Source organism: Orcinus orca, chromosome 13, assembly GCF_937001465.1.
Source record: "Orcinus orca chromosome 13, mOrcOrc1.1, whole genome shotgun sequence".
NCBI classification, from domain to species: domain Eukaryota; kingdom Metazoa; phylum Chordata; class Mammalia; order Artiodactyla; family Delphinidae; genus Orcinus; species Orcinus orca.
This window is the reverse complement of record NC_064571.1, coordinates 39012656-39035296: the sequence shown is the minus strand read 5'-3', so window position 1 is coordinate 39035296 and position 22641 is coordinate 39012656. Positions and strand designations below refer to the sequence as shown.

Here is a 22641-nt window from a genome sequence, read left to right as displayed (position 1 = left end):
ACACATTTCTCTTCAGTTGTGCTATGGAGGCAAACTTGTGACCATTTAAAATACTTAAATAAATACTTAGATAAATAACTTTATCTTCCTTACTCTATGTCTTCCCAGAGTTCCATAGAAAAGCAGAAAAGTAAAACAAAATAATTTTTCGTTCTTTCATGGTAATTTTTTTTGATCTTGCATTTAAAATATTCAAGTGGAAAACTCTTTCATATTTCCCCCTTCCTTTTACTTAAAGTCTCACAATTTACTTAATCCTGAAACTTGTAAATAGGAAAGGACTGCTCTGAATCCTTTTTGTCCTAGGTATTGGTATTCAGAGTTGTGCTCATAGACAACGTACTTTTTAAAAAAGTTATCAATGTATTTCATTTCTCTCTGACTTAACCAGAAATTAATTTCTTTAGCCTGCATGCTTGATTTTGAAATTTGAATTAGATTGAAAATAGCTATTGCTAGTAAATGAAAAAAAAAGCCTATTTTAGGGTTTTGAGAAGGAAAACAGCTCTTTAAGCCATTTTCAATTTTTCTCTTTAGTGCAATGGTAGTAAAAGAGACACTAGAGGGTAGAGAGTAGGATATAAAGAAGACAGTTGATTCAAGCTAGAAGCAATTTTTACTACAAATGTTTTTGTTTAGTCAATAATATAATTAGTTAATTATGTACATAGTCCAAAATGAACATTATTGTTGCTCCTTTACATCTTTTTAGTGACTTTGCCCTATCAGATATGTCCCTTGGTCCCATTAAAATTATTCTTTAAGGGTAATATATCATCTCTGTTTCTAAAAAATGTTTCATCAGCTTTGAGAATTAATGTATATCATATATAAGTTACTGTTCAATATTTGTTAATTTGTAAGATATATATTCATTAATTCATTCATGAAGTATTCTTGAGAAACCACTGTGTGCCAGGTACTTTTCTAGGTCCTGGGGCCGCAGAGATAAAACTGAACCAACAACAGGGCTAAAAGCCAGACAGACCTGGCTGTCTTATAATCTATTGCCTTTTACCTTTACTTATTCTAATATCTGTGGAAATTCTGTACAATCCCACCTAGTCCAAATGCTTCCTCACTCATCAAGCTTTTATTGTTCATTCCTCTAAGAAATGTATTGTCTTCTATTCTTTAGTAAAACCATGTATTTCATTCATCATATATGTATTTACATTAGTTGTTTGTCTTCGAAGGCAAGGACAACTATATTTGAATCCATATAACACCTCTACAATTCCTTGTATAATAAGTAGCTAATAAATATTTGTCAAATACTTGCAAAAGTATGCCTCATATAGAAAAAAGCTGCATTTGGTTGTGGGATCTGTTACCCTTTCTCAGGTTTCTGGTGGTGGAGGGTGGATGGGGGTATCAACATCCAACTTGCCATTTTGTGTAGATTATGAAGTCCTTTGCGGTACTTTGAAATTCCAGATGTTTATATAACCTCTGCACCAAGAAAACCTTGCCTCAAGTGATACTTTGAGTTTAAAATACTTAGAGGTATAGAAATGAGGGCAGAGTTTCATATGGGCATTTAATATCTTAATAAAGTGCTTCTTAATAGTTCACTCACTAAGTTATCTGAACCTGGGTTTCTTTTTTTTTTCTTAATTTTTATTGGAGTATAGTTGATATACAATGTTGTGTTAGTTTCTGCTGTACAGCAAAGTGAATCAGTTATACATATACATATATCCACTCTTTTTTTTTTTTTTTTTAGCTTAAACAAGATAGAAGTTTATTTTTCTTATATAAACACTGTTTTGAGATAAGTAATCAGGAGTGGTGTGGCAGCTCCACAATCATCTGGAACCCAGGCTCCTTCTATCTTATTGCTCCACATCCTCAACCTGTGGCTCCCACCTCATGGCCCAAGATGGCTGCTTGAGTTCAAGCTATCATATTCACATTCCAGTCAGCAGGAAGGAGGAAAGGGGGAAGAAGGGACTTCTCTCTGACACTTCAAAGACTCTTCCCTTGACATGGATTTGGCCAGAATTTAGTAACATAGTCAGTCCTAACTGAGAAATATTTTGGAGGGCCCTGTGCCCAGCTTAAAAATAGGGGATTTTATTACTATATAAGAAGGGAAGAGCAGATATCAGAGTACAACAGCAGTCCCTGTACAAAAAGTAAGCACATTTTCCACATTTTACTTTCTGATTTCCCAACCCTTAGTGAACAGTTTTTTAATGTCCAAATTAATCTAAGAGAGGCTAAATCAATTTCCTGTTGGTTTTTTTTTACATCTTTATTGGAGTATAATTGCTTTACAATGGTGTGTTAGTTTCTGCTTTATAACAAAGTCAATCAGTTATATATATACATATGTTCCCATATCACTTCCCTCTTGCGTCTCCCTCCCTCCCAGCCTCCCTATCCCACCCCTATAGGAGGTCACAAAGCACCGAGCTGATCTCCCTGTGCTATGCGGCTGCTTCCCACTAGCTATCTATTTTACATTTTGGTAGTGCCACTCTCTCACTTTGGCCCAGCTTACCCTTCCCCTTCCACATATCCTCAAGTCCATTCTCTAGTAGGTCTGTGTCTTTATTCCTATCTTACCCCTAGGTTCTTCATGACAGTTGTTTTTCTTAGATTCCATATATACGTGTTAGCATACTGTATTTGTCTTTCTCTTTCTGACTTACTTCACTCTGTGTGACAGACTCTAGGTCCATCCACCTCACTACAAATAACTCAATTTCGTTTCTTTTTATGGCTGAGTAATATTCCATTGTATATATGTGCCACATCTTCTTTATCCATTCATCCGATGATGGACACTTAGGTTGTTTCCATCTCCTGTCTATTGTAAATAGAGCTGCAATGAACATTTTGGTACATGACTCTTTTTGAATTATGGTTTTCTCAGGGTATATGCCCAGTAGTGGGATTGCTGGGTCATATGGTAGTTCTATTTGTAGTTTTTTAAGGAACCTCCATACTGTTCTACATAGTGGCTGTACCAATTCACATTCCCACTAGCAGTACAAGAGTGTTCCCTTTTCTCCACACCCTCTCCAGCATTTATTGTTTGTAGATTTTTTGATGATGGCCATTCTGACCGGTGTGAGATGATACCCCATTGTAGTTTTGATTTGCATTTCTCAAATGATTAATGGTGTTGAGCATTCTTTCATGTGTTTGTTGGCAGTCTGTATATATCTTCTTTGGAGAAATGTCTATTTAGGTCTTCTGCCCATTTTTGGATTGCGTTGTTTGTTTTTTTGTTAATGAGCTGCATGAGCTGCTTGTAAATTTTGGAGATTAATCCTTTGTCAGTTGCTTCATTTGCAAATATTTTCTCCCATTCTGAGGGTTGTCTTTTGGTCTTGTTTATGGTTTCCTTTGCTGTGCAAAAGCTTTGAAGTTTCATTAGGTCCCATTTGTTTATTTTTGTTTTTATTTCCATTTCTCTAGGAGGTGGGTCAAAAAGGATCTTGCTGTGATTTATGTCATAGAGTGTTCTGCCTATGTTTTCCTCTAAGAGTTTGATAGTTTCTGGCCTTACATTTAGGTCTTTAATCCATTTTGAGCTTATTTTTGTGTATGGTGTTAGGGAGTGATCTAATCTCATACTTTTACATGTACCTGTCCAGTTTTCCCAGCACCACTTATTGAAGAGGCTGTCCTTTCTCCACTGTACATTCCTGCCTCCTTTATCAAAGATAAGGTGACCATATGTGCATAGGTTTATCTCTGGGCTTTCTATCCTGTTCCATTGATCTATATTTCTGTTTTTGTGCCAGTACCATACTGTCTTGATTACTGTAGCCTTGTAGTATAGTCTGAAGTCAGGGAGCCTGATTCGTCCAGCTCCGTTTTTCGTTCTCAAGATTGCATTGGCTATTCGGGATCTTTTGTGTTTCCATACAAACTGTGAAATTTTTTGTTCTAGTTCTATGAAAAATGCCATTGGTAGTTTGATAGGGATTGCATTGAATCTGTAGATTGCTTTGGGTAGTAGAGTCATTTTCACAGTGTTGATTCTTCCAATCCAAGAACATGGTATATCTCTCCATCTATTTGTATCATCTTTAATTTCTTTCATCAGTGTCTTATAATTTTCTGTATACAGGTCTTTTGTCTCCTTAGGTAGGTTTATTCCTAGATATTTTACTCTTTATGTTGCAATGGTAAATGGGAGTGTTTTCTTGATTTCACTTTCAGATTTTTCATCATTAGTGTATAGGAATGCCAGAGATTTCTGTGCATTAATTTTGTATCCTGCTACTTTACCAAATTCATTGATTAGCCCTAGTAGTTTTCTGGTAGCATCTTTAGGATTCTCTATGTATAGTATCATGTCATCTGCAAACAGTGAGAGCTTTACTTCTTCTTTTCTGATTTGGATTCCTTTTATTTCCTTTCCTTCTCTGATTGCTGTGGCTAAAACTTCCAAAACTATGTTGAATAAGAGTGGTGAGAGTGGGCAACCTTGTCTTGTTCCTGATCTTAGTGGAAATGCTTTCAGTTTTTCACCATTGAGGACGATGTTGGCTGTGGGTTTGTCATATATGGGCTTTATTATGTTGAGGAAAGTTCCCTCTATGCTTACTTTCTGGAGGGTTTTTATTATAAATGGGTGTTGAATTTTCTCAGAAGCTTTTTCTGCATCTATGGAGGTGATCATATGGTTTTTATCCTCCAATTTGTTAATATGGTGTATCACATTGATTGATTTGCATATATTGAAGAATCCTTGCATTCCTGGGATAAACCCCACTTGATCATGGTGTATGATCCTTTTAATGTGCTGTTGGATTCTGTTTGCTAGAATTTTGTTGAGGATTTTTGCATCTATGTTCATCAGTGATATTGGCCTGTAGTCTTCTTTCTTTGTGACATCTTTGTCTGGTTTTGGTATCAGGGTGATGGTGGCCTCCTAGAATGAGTTTGGGCGTGTTCTTCCCTCTGCTATATTTTGCAAGAGTTTGAGCAGGATAGGTGTTAGCTCTTCTCTAAATGTTTGATAGAATTCGCTTGTGAAGCCATCTGGTCCTGGGCTTTTGTTTGTTGGAAGATTTTTCATCACAGTTTCAATTTCAGTGCTTGTGATTGGTCTGTTCATGTTTTCTATTTCTTCCTGATTCAGTCTTGGCAGGTTGTGCATTTCTAAGAATTTGTCCATTTCTTCCAGGTTGTCCATTTTTATTGGCATAGAGTTGCCTGTAGTAATCTCTCATGATCTTTTGTATTTCTGCAGTGTCAGTTGTTACTTATCCTTTTTCATTTCTAATTCTATTGATTTGAGTCTTCTCCCTCTTTTTCTTGGTCAGTCTGGCTAATGGTTTATCAATTTTGCTTATCTTCTCAAAGAGCCAGCTTTTAGTTTTATTGATCTTTGCTATCGTTTCCTTCATTTCTTTTTCATTTATTTCTGATCTGATCTTTATGATTTCTTTCCTTCTGCTAACTGTGGGGTTGTTTTGTTCTTCTTTCTCTAATTGCTTTAGGTGCAAGGTTAGGTTGTTTATTCGAGATGTTTCCTGTTTCTTAAGGTAGGATTGTATTGCTATAAACTTCCCTCTTAGAACTGCTTTTGCTGCATCCCATAGGTTTTGGGTCGTCGTGTCTCCATTGTCACTTGTTTCTAGGTATTTTTTGATTTCCTCTTTGATTTATTCAGTGATCACTTCATTATTAAGTAGTGTATTGTTTATCCTCCATGTGTTTGTATTTTTTACAGATCTTTTCCTGTAGTTGATATCTAGTCTCATAGCGTTGTGGTCGGAAAAGATACTTGATACAATTTCAATTTTCTTAAATTTACCAAGGCTTGATTTGTAACCCAAGATATGATCTATCCTGGAGAATGTTCCATGAGCACTTGAGAAAAATGTGTATTCTGTTGTTTTTGGATGGAATGTCCTATAAATATCAATTAAGTCCATCTTGTTTAATGTATCATTTAAAGCTTGTGTTTCCTTATTTATTTTCACTTTGGATGATCTGTCCATTGGTAGAAGTGGGGTGTTAAAGTCCCTATTATGAATGTGTTACTGTCGATTTCCCCTTTTATGGCTGTTAGTATTTGCCTTATGTATTGAGGTGCTCCTATGTTGGGTGCATAAATATTTACAATTGTTATATCTTCTTCTTGGATCGATCCCTTGATCATTATGTAGTGTCCTTCTTTGTCTCTTCTAGTAGGCTTTATTTTAAAGTCTATTTTGTCTGATATGAGAATTGCTACTCCAGCTTTCTTTTGGTTTCCATTTGCATGGCATATCTTTTTCCATCCCCTCACTTTCAGTCTGTATGTGTCTCTAGGTCTGAAGTGGGTCTCTTGTAGATGGCATATATATGGGTCTTGTTTTTGTATCCATTCATCAGTCTATGTCTTTTGGTGGGAGCATTTAATCCATTTACATTTAAGGTAATTATCGATATGTATGTTCCTATACCCATTTTCTTAATTGTTTTGGGTTTGTTATTGTAGGTCTTTTCCTTCTCTGTGTTTCTTGCCTAGAGGAGCTCCTTTAGCATTTGTTGTAAAGCTGGTTTGGTGGTGCTGAACTCTCTCAGCTTTTGCTTGTCTGTAAAGGTTTTAATTTCTCCATCAAATCTGAATGAGATCCTTGCTGGGTAGAGTAATCTTGTTTGTAGGTTTTTCTCCTTCATCACTTTAAATATGTCCTGCCAATCCCTTCTGGCTTACAGAGTTTCTGCTGAAAGATCAGCTGTTAACCTTTTGAGGAGTCCCTTGTGTGTTATTTGTTGTTTTTCCCTTGCTGCTTTTAATATGTTTTCTTTGTATTTAATTTTTGACAGTTTGATTAATATGTGTCTTGGCATGTTTCTCCTTGGATTTATCCTGTATGGGACTCTCTGTGCTTCCTGGACTTGATTAACTATTTCCTTTCCCATATTAGGGAAGTTTTCAACTATAATCTCTTCAAATATTTTCTCCGTCCTTTTCTTTTTCTCTTCTTTTTCTGGAACCCCTATAATTCGAATGTTGGTGCGTGTAATGTTGTCCCAGAGGTCTCTGAGACTGTCCTCAGTTCTTTTCATTCTTTTTTCTTTATTCTGCTCTGCAGTAGTTATTTCCAGTATTTTATCTTCCAGGTCACTTATCCGTTCTTCTGCCTCAGTTATTCTGCTATTGATCCCTTCTAGAGTATTTTTCATTTCATTTATTGTGTTGTTCATCATTGCTTGTTTCATCTTTAGTTCTTCTAGGTCCTTGTTAAATGTTTCTTGCATTTTTTCTATTCTATTTCCAAGATTTTGGATCATTTTTACTATCATTATTCTGAATTCTTTTTCAGATAGACTGCCTATTTCCTCTTCATTTGTTAGGTCTGGTGGGTTTTTATCTTGCTACTTCATCTGCTGTGTGTTTTTCTGTCTTCTCATTTTGCTTATCTTACTGTGTTTGGGGTCTCCTTTTTGCAGCTGCAGGTTCGTAGTTCCCGTTGTTTTTGGTGTCTGTCCCCAGTGGCTAAAGTTGGTTCAGTGGGTTGTGTAGGCTTGCTGGTGGAGGGGACTAGTGCCTGTGTTCTGGTGGATGAGGCTGGATCTTGTCTTTCTGGTGGGCAGGTCCACGTCTGGTGGTGTGTTTTGGGGTGTCTGTGGACTTATTATGATTTTAGGCAGCTTCTCTCCTAATGGGTGGGGTTGTGTTCCTGTCTTGCTAGTTGTTTGGCATAGGGTGTCCAGCACTGTAGCTTGCTGGTCGTTGAGAGAAGCTGGGTGTTGGTGTTGAGATGGAGATCTCTGGGAGATTTTTGCCGTTTGATATTACGTGGAGCTGGGAGGTCTCTTGTGGACTAGCGTCCTGAAGTTGGTTCTCCCACCTCAGTGGCACAGCGCTGAGTCTTGGCTGAAGCACCAAGAGCCTTTCATCCACACGGCTCAGAATAAAAAGTAGAAAAAGTAGAAAGAAAGAAAGAAAGAGGATAAAAGAAAATAAAGTAAGATAAAATAAAGTTATTAATAAAAAATTACTAAGAAAAAATTTTTTTAAAAAGTAAAATAAAAACGGACGGATAGAACCCTAGGACAAATGGTGAAAGCAAAGCTATACACACAGAATCTCACAAAGAACCATACACATACACACTAACAAAAAGAGGAAAAGGGGAAAAAATAATAAATCTTGCTCTCAAAGTCCACCTCCTCAATTTGGGATGATTTGTTGTCTATTCAGGTATTCTGCAGATGCAGGGTGCATCAAGTTGATTGTGGAGATTTAATCCGCTGCTCCTGAGGCTGCTGGGAGAGATTTCCCTTTCTCTTCTTTGTTTGCACAGCTGCCGGGGCTCAGCTTTGGATTTGGCCCCGCCTCTGTGTGTAGGTCGCCGGAGGGCGTCTGTTCTTCGCTCAGACAGGACGGGGTCAAAGGAGCCACTGATTCGGGGTCTCTGGCTCCCTTAGGCCGGAGGGAGGGAGGGGTACGGAGTGCGGGGCGAGCCTGCGGTGGCAGAGGCTGGCGTGACATTGCATCAGCCTGAGGCACGCCGTGCGTTCTCCCGGGGAAGTCCCTGGATCCCGGGACCCTGGCATGGCGGGCTGCATAGGCTCCCCGGAAGGGAGGTGTGGAGAGTGACCTGTGCTCGCACACAGGCTTCTTGGCGGCGGCAGCAGCAGTCTTAGCATCTCTTGCCCATCTCTGGGGTCTGCGCTGTTAGCCGCGGCTCGAGCGTGGCTCTGGAGCTCCTTTAAGCTGCGCTCTTAATCCCCTCTCCTCGGGCACCAGGAAACAAAGAGGGAAGAAGAAGTCTCTTGCCTCTTCGGCAGGTCCAGACTTTTCCCCGGACTCCCTCCTGGCTAGCCATGGTGCACTAACTCCCTGCAGGCTGTGTACATGCCGCCAACCCCAGTCCTCTCCCTGCGCTCTGACTGAAGCTGGAGCCTCAGCTCTCAGCCCCGCCCGCCCCAGCGGGTGAGCACACAAGCCTCTCGGGCTGGTGAGTGCCGGTAAGCACCGATCCTCTGTGCGGGAATCTCTCCGCTTTGCCCTCCGCACCCGTTGTTGTGCTCTCCTCCGTGGCTCTATGTCCGAAGCTTCCCCCCTCCGCCACCTGCAGTCTCCGCCCGCAAAGGGGCTTCCTAGTGTGTGGAAACTTTTCCTCCTTCACAGCTCCCTCCCACTGGTGCAGGTCCCGTTCCTATTCTTTTGTCTCTGTTTATTCTTTTTTTTTTGCCCTACCCAGGTACGTGGGGAGTTTCTTGCCTTTTGGGAGGTCTGAGGTCTTCTGCCAGCATTCAGTAGGTGTTCTGTAGGAGTTGTTCCACGTGTAGATGTATTCCTGATGTATCTGTGGGGAGGAAGGTGATCTCCGTGTCTTAACTCTTCCGCCATCCTCCTGTTGGTTCTCTCCACTCATTTTTAGATTCTGTTCCCCTGAAGGTCATTACAGAGTATTGAGTCGAGTTTCCTGTGCTATACAGTAGGTTCTTATTAATTATCTATTTTATATATAGTGTGTATATGTCAAGTCCAATCTCCCATTTTATCCCTCCCACCCCCTCTTCCCCCTTGATAACCATAAGTTTGTTTTCTACATCTCTGACTCTATTTCTGTTTTGTAAATAAGTTCATTTGTACCAATTTTTTTAGATTCCACATATAAGTGATATCATATATTTGTCCCTCAGTTTCTTTTTGTATTGTTTTAGATGCAATGATAGAAGATAATGATATGCATTAACATAAGTAAAATAGAGAATTTCTTAGTAAAAAATAATGATTTAAATTTAGGTAAGTTATGGAAGTTTCTTAAGAGTAGGCCATTCTGCCTCTCCTTTTTTAAAAAGTTGGAAAAAGCTAGGAGCAAGGCTGTTTGTATTTTTTTTAACTGGATTGACTGAATTAAGAAATGTATTTCAACTTTATATTTTACTTTTGTTACAGGATCCTCATGCAGAGGAATTTGAAGATAAAGAGTGGACATTTGTCATAGAAAATGTAAGCTAATCGTAAATTCTGTCACCTTTCATATTTTTGACTGTATAAATTACTAAGGTACATTAGCATTTTGGTGGTAGGAGAAATGTTGCCTTATAAAAATTAAATAGTGATTTGTAACTTTTAGAATTTTTTAAATGAAATGATAGCCAGTAGCAGAATTATTTGTAAATATTTTTGTTAAAAATATAGACGTAAAAATACTCTTCAATGCTGAATTATGTATATGCTCTATGTATTCTGTTGGGGGCTTGAGGGAAGGATCATGTCTTATTCATCTTTTTATCTATTTAGCATCTGATATGGTGCTTCTCACATAACAAATGTTCATTGAAACATTTGTTGAATGAAACTATGAATGATCTTAGAAATCTTTAAAAAAAAGTATATGCTTTAACTCTTTGGGTTGAGGGATTCTAGAGTGGTACTTTAATAATCATCTTCAATTAGTTTACATATTGTGGAGTCCCAGGTGACTTGCAGGCATATAGTAGTTGTTTAATAAATGTTTATTGAATGGAGATTAGGGAAGACAGGCCATGAAGATACAGTGAGAAAGAATGTGGATTCTGGAGTCTGATAGACCTAATTGCAAGCCCTAGCTCTTCCATTTATAGGCTCTGTGATTGTGGTAAGTTTCTTAACTTCTCAGCAATCAATTTACAGGTTTGTGAGGATTAAATAATTTCAATGAATATTAGCTTTTATCATTGTCATTGACATCATTACCATGATTGTTATTAAAGTTCTAAAATATATTTGTAACAGTTTTTTTTTTTTTTTTGTGGTACGCGGGCCTCTCACTGTTGTGGCCTCTCCCGTTGCGGAGCAACAGGCTCCGGACGCGCAGGCTCAGCGTCCATGGCTCACGGGCCTAGCCGCTCTGCGGCATGTGGGATCTTCCCAGACTGGGCATGAACCCGTGTCCCCTGCATCGGCAGGTGGACTCTCAACCACTGCGCCACCAGGGAAGCCCTGTAACAGTTTTATAACATGCTTTATAACAGCATATTCTTCCTTTCTGTGCCTGACTTTGTTTTATATCTCAGTGGTGAAAGGAATCTTATACTTTTTCCAGCAATAGCTGGGCCATTTTTAGACATGCAGATTTGGGAAGCTTGGGAAGGAGATCAGGTCCAAACACAGTGGAAGGAGTTCTGATGGCTGGATATCAAGCCAATGTCATTGTGTTATGGTTCACACATGTTAACAGTTCTGGATTTTCTATAGTGATAGGTTTGAACACTATACTTGGAATCGTATTGAGGTTTTAAAAACAAACAAACTTACACTTCTTGAAATTGGTTGCAGCCTTAAAAATCTAGCTTTCATTAAGTTAAGAGCTTCTCCCCAATGGATGTTTTTACGGTTTTCAATACCCGCGGCTCTGTTATACATCTTTGTTAATTTGATGTACTAAAGAATTAGCCAGTTAATTTGGGGTTGTAATTAATGGTAGAAGTATGTAAACACCTTTATATTTGTTTAGAAAGGTGTTCTTATTACTCCTCTAATTAATCTTAGGATAGAGGCACAGCAGTTCTAAATTTCTGAGCAATAGGTTATAAGCTGTTACTGAAAGGTACAAGTAAAAAAAAAAAAACCTATATGATACAGATCAGGTTTGGATGCAAAAGGCATTCAAATCTATAGGATTTTAGGAAAAATATTTTTAAGTTCTGTGTTATATATTTTATAAAAATATCTTAAAGGTCTATAGAGAAATACTAAAATTAAAACAGTGAGATTTAAATGGATCATGAGATAAAGAGGTATATTTTGGATTATACTTTCCATGTTGGGGTATGTGTTTCTCAAGTCAAAGTGTACATTTATATCCTTTTTATGAAAAATATATTTAAGCCCAGCAGCTTATTTTGCTCATTTGCCTATTTATTACTCAAGTGATTGAAGTTGCTAGAAATCTGTTAGGTAAGGGAGTGGCCATAGGAGGAAAATGGAAAATAAAATGCAATTCTTCTTTCCAAGTGTTTATTATTAAATTAGATTCACAAAAATCTAATAAAAATAATATAGATGACTTTTAACTATTCATATTGTTTATAAAACTTTATAAAACCAAAATTTTAATTGAACTGTTACTAGAGGTTAAATTTTACTCTGTCATCAGAAGGTTTTGGAGACCTTACTCTGAGTTACCTTGTGGAGAGAACATTGCATTTGTGGAGATTTCCAGCCATCATTATGCTTTTTAATAGCTGAAAGATTTTCTACCTTCTTGTCATTCTGCCTCCTCATATTCTTATATGAAAAAAATGCATTTTCCTTTCTCCCATATCATAGTATAGAGAAGACATGAGCTTTTGATTGGTTAGAATTGAGTATAAATCCTGATGTGCCTTCAAAGCTGGTGACCTTGAGATTATTTTCTAGGAGTTAATTTCTTCATCTGTAAAATGAAAGGTTTCTACTAAATGATCTCAGAGGGATTTTCTAGGTCCATGACTTTGTTTCAGTCAATAGGAATATTTTTATAAACTTTTTTGGAAATTATCTTTTTTGTAGATCAAATTTTTGATTTTCAAGTTCTTGGAGAATGAAATATTTAAAAGAGTTATCTGGCATGTCATTTGGGGATCAATTAATAACTCCCTAATTTATATCTTTCTTTAAACAATCAATATTGGCATATATATTTTCTGTATATTTTTATTTCTGGAATGGATTATGAGTATTATTGCAAGTTTCCTATTCTGAACTTTTTTAGCACAACCATTCTTTCCCCCTACTCCTTGTTGCTATAATAGTTATTTCCTATGCCAGGATTAGGGGGGAAAAAAACAAAGAATGAAAGAAAGAAAATTGAATTGTGGTTTCAACTTGCTTTTCATGTAAACATACTTTTCACGTATTAGCCTTTGTAGTAGAAACCTAACTTCTCAGCCATGGGTATTAAAAAAACAAAAAACAAAACCCGCCATCTTTAAAGAGATGGTCAGAACTTAGGGGAACCTACGTATTGAAGACCTAATTTGAAGAGAAGTAAAATTAATCAGAATGTGAGAGGAACACGCAATTAATTCCTTAGCTATTAATAATAGTGACAGCAATAATGATGATGATTGCTAGGAACGTAATGCAAGAAAATAACAAATAGTTTATTAGATGAGTTTCTTATGATTATTTTATTGTTGACTTTTGCCTGTGTTTATAGCAGGTTTTTTTTTGTTTTGTTTTTGAAGAGACATTTATGGGATTTGACCTATTTTACTAGCCTAATGTTTATTTTTTAAAAGAGGTAAGTATTAAATGCATCCATTATTTACTTACATTGTATAAAGTTACCAGACTTAGGAACTGTGGTGAAATTGTTTTACTCTTATTAATGCATGGGAAAGAGCATGAATGCACATGTTGTGACTAAACCATTTAAAATACATTAACTTAAAGGAGAACACGCTAATTTACATACTTTAAATTAGGACAACTATCATAAATTGTGAACTATTTAATGTGAAAGGATGAGTTTATATAATTAACCCTAAAACAAAACAAAAGTGGTGTATTCTCACATGGAAGATAGACTAGAATTGGGCATGTCTCCCTCTTTAGTTTTCAGGAGGAACTTAATTTTTTTCTGCTGGGACCAACTTCTGTATGGTGAGAAAAAAATGAATTTTGAGAATATTTTTTTTCTCTACCTATCCAGGTGTGTTAACTCTTTTTCCTCTTCTGGAAAACCTAGGTCAGTTTTCTGAGGTGCTAAAAGGACTCTTGCTTGGCAAAGTAATAGGGGAAGAGTTCTGTTCCACTTACATTTGTAGCTATCACAATTTTTTTACATAGTACCTTTTGTGTACTAGGTACTCAATATATTATATGTTGTTGAAGGAGTGAGTGAATAAATGATTATACTCAAACTCAGTATCCTGTAAGGTTTATTCTTTTTAAGACAGGAATTAGCATTCATCAACTATATTGAAGAAAAATTCAAAAAGTAGGCTCTAGTGGCAGTGAGATATTATGTGAGGGATCCATATGTCATTACAGTAGAGGTTCTCCTGATCAGTCTCTAGTTAATTTACATGGATTACCTCATACTTTCCATTCTGTCTGTAAAAGGTCCTGGTTTTAATCCCATATGTGTCAGCATGGTTAGTAGGCTACTCTCTGACACACTTCTGCACACTTCTCTCACAGGTGAGTTGTAAGTTGAGTTTGACCCCTTACAAGACCTCGTGTAATGCTGTTGACCCGTTATTGTAATTATATAATTTAATTAGATGTTTCCTAGGCCAGTGAAATATCAGTTTGAGGCATTATTTCATGAAAACCGTTAAAATGCTTTAGAAAGAGTTGATAGAAGTGAGTTGTTAAAACTGCTCTCAAATCTGGTGTGGAAATACAACTGTAAAAAATTGGGAAAATTTATGAAAATCTGAAAGGATTTTGCATTCAGATTATTTCTCTTTTGTCCGTATATATTGATTTCATTTAAAAGTGATTGAAGTACACTAATGATACGTTATGGCTGTTGATTATGAGAAAATTGGCAGTCAACGAAATTATACTCAAAGAAGAGCCCATGAAAACTGGTGAATGAAACACATTAATATGTATTAAACAAAATTAAAATGTTTGTGTATCAGTATTTATAATTCTTCCCTTTAATTGACCAATTCTCTGTGACATTCAGATGATTTAAGAGGGATTCTACTATGAATGTATACTAAGCCATTCTCATGGGATCTCTCTATATACTCATGTATAGGATTAAAGAACTGTTCTTAGAAATTTTCTTTTAAACCTAAATTCAATATAAGTAGACATTACATTTTTCAGGTAGTAGCAGTTCACTTTGCTTGACATCATCATATTCATTCATTCATTCAGTAGCAGGTAATTCACTGAGTATGTATTTTGTGCTGGGCACTCTTCTAGGTACTGGCAATAGAGTGGTATATAAAACACATTAAAAATCTCTTCCTCATGGAGTTTACATTTGTGTGTGTGAGAGAGAGAGAGACAGAAAATAAAAATTAATATATGGGAAATATATACTATGTTAGATAATATAAATATATAATATATGTTAAATACATGTTAAATATATAAGTGCTAAAGAGAAAAAGCAAGGAAGGGGGATAGGGATTCCACTATTACAGTTACATAGATATAATGAGCTTTATTATTTCTTGTAAGGTCTCCAAAAGAGAATTCAGGCATACTTGTCAAATTAATTTGAAAGATATTTTAATAAGAATTTATTAAACCAATATTACAAGGTTCTAGAAAGTTTAACCTTGCAATGCTATATAAACCTTTTCCTAGGTTACAGCTCCCCTCAGTGGTGAATGATGAAATTGACTCTGGTCTAGAGAAACAGTTCTATTCCTGTAGCAATAACATGTTATAATATTGTGCTCTGCTTTACATTTTAATACATGCTTTCTGTATGTATGTTTCCACATTACATACAGAAGACCTAGTGAATTTCAAAGGACTGTCTTTTTCTCTTGTAAAGTCTGGGTTTTGTTTGAAAGTCTCTTAGTAAATTGTTGTGACACTGAGAAGGCATGCTCCAAAAGAGCATTCAAAAACGGAATTTTGATATCTTTATTTTCTTTGCACTTTGTTATAACCCCACAATCAGTGAAATTTAAAGTTTTTGTTTAATATAAAATATCCCAATAAAATGCAGAAGTCTCCAAAATATATTACCGTAACAAATTTATTGGATACTTACTATATATCAGGTACTGTGTGGAATGCTATATACACATTATCTCATTTACTCACTATGATAATAGAAATTATCATACTAAGTGAAGTAAGTCAGAGAGAGACAAATATCATATGATATCACTTATATGTGGAATCTAAAGAATAATATAAATGAACATATTTACAAAACAGAAACAGACTCACAAACATTGAAAAAAAACATCGGTTACCAAAGGGGAAAGGGTAGGAGAGGGATAAATTAGGAGTTTGGGATTAGCAGATACAAACTACTATCTGTAAAATAGATAAACAACAAAGTCCTACTGTATAGCATAGGGAACTATATTCAATATCTTATAGTTTATAGTAATAAAGTATACTGGAAAAGAATGTGAAAAAGGATATATATATAGATATATGTATATCTCTATATATCTGAATCACTTTGCTGTACACCAGAAACTAACACAACATTGTAAATTAACTATACTTCAATGTAAAAGAAATAAGAAAAAAAATGTAGAAGGAGTAATAAACCTCTATGTACCCATCTCCAAGCTTCAATAATCTTCAATACTTTGGTAAACTTATTTCATCCCCACTTTTATTTCATTCCCACTGTTTTTTAAACCAGATTATTTAAAGTTAATCTTAGATATTGTATCAATTCTTGACCCCGGAAGGGACCTTACATGGATTAACATCTAAAGTCTACTGTGAGGTATTTATCTATGTGTGACGCAAGAGACCCTGTGTTAAAGTAGTAAATAAACTACTGCATGTTAAACAATTTATTTCATGTAGTAGTTTACTTTGTAAAATGTCCTAGCTAACAAATTTAAGTTTTATTTAGCAGCAACAAAGCACTATTTTCATACTGTTATGTGTATCTTACATGTGTATACAATTGGGTAGTCTTTTTGGTTAGATTTTCTGATTTTTGTCCCAGTTCATCAACTTTATTAATGTTAATCATACCTTACAGATCAAGCAAGTAGAACAATATAAAACTTCACCAGATTAAAGTCTTGGTATTCATATTTGCTTATTCATTCACTAACTGTTGATTAAATGGATACCATGTCGTAGATATTTGCTAGTTATTGAGAGTATAATACTGAAAAAGCTATGGCTCCTGACTCCAAGTATCCTACAGTCTGAGAGGGAAATAAACAGGCAACCACCACAATAAAAGTATAGGGTGTTAAATGTGCACATATAAAGAGTGCTTAACCCAGTCTTGGTTGATGAGGGGAAGCTTTCTATTGAAAGTGATGTACAAGTTGAAACCTAAAAGATAAAGTTATTTTTTTAATTGAAGTATAGTTAATTTACAATATTATATTAATTTCAGGTATACAGCATAGCAATTCAGTATATTTACAGATTATGCTCCATTAAGTTATTACATGAGGGGGACCTTCAAGATGGTGGAAGAGTAAGACATGGAGATCACCTTCCTCCCCACAGATACATCAAAAGTACATCTACATGTGGAACAACAACTACAGAACACCTACTGAATGCTGGCAGAAGACCTCAGACTTCCCAAAATGCAAGAAACTCCCCACGTACCTGGGTAGGGCAAAAAAAAAAACAGACAAAAGAATAGGGACAGAACCTGTACCTCGGGGAGGGAGCTATGAAGGAGGAAAGGTTTCCACACACTAGGAAGCCCCTTCACTGGCAGAGACGGGGGGTGGTCGGGGGGAAGCTTCAGAGCCACAGAGGAGAGTGCAGTAACAGGGATGCAGAGGGCAAAGCGGAGAGATTCCCGCACAGAGGATCAGTGCCGACCAGCACTCACCAGCCTGAGAGGCATGTCTGCTCACCCGCTGGGGTGGGTGGGGGCTGGGAGCTGAGGCTCGGGCTTCGGAGGTCAGATCCCAGAGAGAGCACTGGGGTTGGCGGCGTGAACACAGCTGAAGGGGGCTAGTGCGCCACAGCTAGCTGGAGGGAGTCCGGAGAAAAGTCTGGACCTGTCTAAGAGGGAAGAGACCATTGTTTCGGGGTGTGCGAGGAGAGGGGATTCCTTTCCTGTCTGCCCACAGAAGGCAGAACACTGCCTAAACGAGCTCCAGAGACGGGCACGAGCCGTGGCTATCAGCTCGGACACCAGAGACAGGCATGAAGTGCTAACGCTGCTGCTGCAGCCACGAAGAATCCTGTGTGCAAGCACAGGTCACTATCCACACGTCTCACCCCCCTAACCCCGAACACTGGGAGCCTGTGCGGCCCACCACTGCCAGGGTCCCGTGATCCAGGGAGAACTTCCATGGGAGAACACATGGTGCGCCTCAGGCTGTTGCAATGTCACACTGGCCTCTGCCACCACAGGCTCACCCCGCATTCCAATTATAACTGCCATACCCCTCCCTCCTCCTGGCATGAGTGACCCACAGCCCCCTAATCAGCTGCTGCTTTAACCCCATCCTTTCTGGGCGGGAACAGAAGCCTGAAGGCAACCTACACACGGAGCTGGGGCCAGAACCAAAGCTGAACCCCAGGAGATGTGCAAACGAAGAAGAGAAAGGGAAATTTCTCTGTGCAGCTTCAGGAGCAGTGGATTAAATGCCTGCAATCAACTTGAGGTACCCTGCACCTGTGGAATACCTGAATAGACAACAAATCAATGCAAAATTGAGGCAGTGGACTTTGGGAGCAACTGTAGGCTTGGGGTTTCCTGTGTGTGACTGACTTGTTTCTGATTTTTATGTTTATCTTAGTATAGTTTTTAGCACTTTTTATTGTTGGGTTTGTATATTGGTTTGGTTGCTCTCTTTGTTACTTTTCATTTTTTTATTAAAATTTTTTATTTCTTTAATTATTTCAAAAAAATTTTAATTTTAATTATTTTAATTAATTAATTAATTTTTATTTTTTTAAATTTTTCTTTCTTTCTTTTTTTCTCCCTTTTCTTCTGAGCCATGTGACTGACAAGGTCTTGGTGCTCCTGCCTGGTGTCAGGCCTGAGCCTCTCAGGTGGGAGAGCCAAGTTCAGGACATTGGTCCACCAGAGACCTCCCAGCCCCACATAATACCAAATGGTGAAAGCTTTCCCACAGATCTCCGTCTCAATGCTAAGACCCAGCTCCACTCAACGACCAGCAAGCAAAAGTGCTGAACACCCTATGCCAAATAACTAGCAAGACAGGAACACAACCCCACCCATTAGCAGAGAGGCTGCCTAAAATCATAATAAGGCCACAGACACCCCAAAACACACCACCAGACGTGGACCTGCCCAGCAGAAAGACAAGATCCAGCCTCATGCACCAGAACACAGGCACTAGTCCCCTCCACCAGGAAGCCTACACAACCCACTGAACCAACTTTAGCCACTGGGGACAGACACCAAAAACAACGGGAACTACGAACCTGTAGCTGCATAAAGGAGACCCCAAACACAGTAAGATAAGCAAAATGAGAAGACAGAGAAATACACAGCAGATGAAGGAGCAAGGTAAAAACCCACCAGTCTAAACAAATGAAGAGGAAATAGGCAGTCTATCTGAAAAAGAATTCAGAGTAATGATAGTAAAGATGATCCAAAATCTTGGAAATAAAATGGAGAAAATACAAACGTTTAACTAGGACCTAGAAGAACTAAAGAGCAAACAAAGAATGATGAATAACACAATAAATGAAAAAAAAAATTCTCTGGAAGGAATCAATAGCAGAATAAGTGAGGCAGAAGAATGGATAAGTGACCTGGAAGATAAAATGGTGGAAATAACTACCACAGAGCAGAATAAAAAAGAATGAAAAGAATTGAGGACAGTCTCAGAGACCTCTGGGACAACACTAAATGCACCAACATTCGAATTATAGGGGTTCCAGAAGAAGAAGAGAAAAAGAAAGGATCTGAGAAAATATTTGAAGAGATTATAGTTAAAAACTTCCCTTAACAATGGAAAGGAAATAGCCAATGAAGTCCAGGAAACAGAGAGAGTCCCATACAGGATAAATCCAAGGAGAAACATGTCAAGACACATATTAATCAAACTGTCAAAAATTAAATACAAAGAAAACATATTAAAAGCAGCAAGGGAAAAGCAACAAATAACATACAAGGGATTCCCCATAAGGTTAACAACTGATCTTTCAGCAGAAACTCTGCAAGCCAGAAGGGACTGGCAGGACATATTTAAAGTGATGAAAGGGAAAAACCTACAAACAAGATTACTCTACCCAGCAAGGATCTCATTCAGATTTGACGAAGAAATTAAAACTTTTACAGACAAGCAAAAGTTAAGAGAATTCAGCACCACTAAACCAGCTTTACAACAAATGCTAAAGGAACGTCTCTAGGCAGGAAACACAAGAGAAGGAAAACACCTACAAAAACAAACTCAAAACAATTGAGAAAATGGTAATAGGAACACACATATCAATAATTACCTTAAATGTAAATGGATTAAATGCTCCAATGAAAAGACAGACTGGCTGAATGGATAACAAAAACAAGACCCATATATATGCTGTCTACAAGAGACCGACTTCAGACCTAGGGACACATACAGACTGAAAGTGAGGGGAAGGAAAAAGATATTCCATGCAAATGGAAATCAAAAGAAAGCTGGAGGAGCAACTCTCATATCAGACAAAATAGACTTTAAAATAAAGACTATTACAAGAGACAAAGAAGGACACTACATAATGATCAAGGGATCAATCCAAGAAGATATAACAATTGTAAATATTTATGCACCCAACATAGGAACACCTCAATATTTAAGGCAAATGCTAACAGCCATAAAAGGGTTATGGCAATAACACAATCGACAATAACACAATCATAGTAGGGGACTTTAACACCCCACTTTCACCAATGGACAGATCATCCATAATGAAAATAAATAAGGAAACACAAGCTTTAAATAACACATTAAACAAGATGAACTAATTGATACTTATAGGATATTCCATCCAAAAACAACAAAATACATTTTCTTCTCAAGTGCTCATGGAATATTCTCCAGGATAGATCATATTTTGGGTCACAAATCAAGCCTTGGTAAATTTAAGAAAATCGAAATCATATCACATATCTTTTCTGATGACAATGCTATGAGACTAGATGTCAATTACAGGAAAAAAAACTGTAAAAACTACAAACACTTGGAGGCTAAGCAATACGCTACTAAATAACCAAGAGATCAATGAAGAAATCAAAGAGGAAATCAAAAAATACCTAGAAACAATTGACAATGAAGACATGACAACCCAAAACCTATGGGATGCAGCAAAAGCAGTTCTAAGAGGGAAGTTTATAGCAATACAATCCTACCTCAAGAAACAAGAAACATCTCAAATAAAGACCCTGACCTTACACTTAAAGCAGTTAGAGAAAGAAGAACCAAAAAACACCAAACTTAGCAGAAGGAAAGAAATCATAAAGATCAGATCAGAAATAAATGAAAAAGAAATGAAGGAAACGATAGCAAAGATACATAAAACTAAAAGCTGGTTCTTTGGGAAGATAAACAAAATTGATAAGCCACTAGCCAGACTCATCAAGAAAAGAAGGGAGAAGACTGAAATCAATAGAATTAGAAATGAAAAAGGAGAAGTAACAACTGACACTGCAGAAATATAAAGAATCGTGAGAGATTACAACAAGCAACTCTATGCCAATAAAATGGACAACCTGGAAGAAATGGACAAATTCTTAGAAAAGCACAACCTTCCAAGACTGAACCAGGAAGAAATAAAAAATATAAACAGACCAATCACAAGCACTGAAGTTGAAACTGTGATCAGAAATCTTCAAACAAAATCCCAGGACCAGATGGCTTCACAGGCAATTTCTGTCAAACATTTAGAGAAGAGCTTACACCTATCCTGCTCAAACTCTTCCAAAATATAGCAGAGGGCGGAACACGCCCAAACTCATTCTAGGAGGCCACCATCACCCTGATACCAAAACCAGACAAAGATGTCACAAAGAAAGAAAACCACAGGCCAATATCACTGATGAACATAGATGCAAAAATCCTCAACAGACTACTAGCAAACAGAATCCAACAGCACACTAAAAGGATCATACACCATGCTAATGTGGCATTTATCCCAGGAATTCAAGGATTCTTCAATATATGCAAATCAATCAATGTGATATACCATATTAACAAACAGAAGGATAAAAACCATATGATAATCTCAGTAGATGCAGGAAAAACTTTTGACAAAATTCAACACCCACTTATGATAAAAACTCACCAGAAAGTAGACACAGAGGGAACTTACCTCAACTTAATAAAGGCCATATATGACAAACCCACAGCCAACATTGTTCTCACTGGTGAAAAACTGAAACCATTTCCTCTAAAATCAGGAGCAAGACAAGGATGCCCACTCTCACCACTATTATTGAACATAGTTTTGGAAGTTTTAGCCACAGCAATCAGAGAAGAAGAAATAAAAGGAATTCAAATCGGAAAAAAAGAAGTAAAGCTCTCACTGTTTGCAGATGCCACGATACTATACATTGAGAATCCTAAAGATGCTACTAGAAAACTACTAGAGCTAATCAATGAATTTGGTAAAGTATCAGTATACAAAATTAATGAAAAGAAATCTCTTGCATTCCTGTACACTAATGATGAAAAATCTGAAAGGGAAATTGAGGAAACACTCCCATTTGCAACAAAAAGAATAAAACACTCCCATTGCAACAAAAAAAATAAAATACCTAGGAATAAACCTACCTAGGGAGACAAAAGACCTGTATGCAGAAAACTATAAGACACTGATGAAAGAAATTAAAGATGATGCAAACAGATGGAGAGATATACCATGTTCTTGGACTGGAAGAATCAACATTGTGAAAATGACTATACTACCCAAAGCAATCTACAGATTCAGTGCAATCCCTATCAAACTACCAATGGCATTTTTCATAGAAGTAGAACAAAAAGTTTCACAATTTGTGTGGAAACACAAAAGAATAGCCAAAGCAATCTTGAGAAAGAAAAATGGAGCAATCAGCCTCCCTGACTTCAGGCTTCCTGACTTCAGGCTATATTACA

General features: G+C 37.1%; 1 protein-coding gene across 12 annotated transcripts in view; it reads left to right on the top strand.

Moving 5' to 3' along the window:
* Positions 1-22641, top strand: part of EHBP1 (EH domain binding protein 1) — a 494124-nt gene that overhangs the window by 217547 nt on the left and 253936 nt on the right. For all 12 annotated transcript variants that reach the window (XM_049696094.1, XM_049696098.1, XM_049696097.1 and 9 more), the window contains one exon: positions 9872-9925. In XM_049696094.1, coding sequence (XP_049552051.1) covers positions 9872-9925 — 54 coding nt within the window. The remainder of the gene's footprint in view (positions 1-9871; positions 9926-22641) is intronic.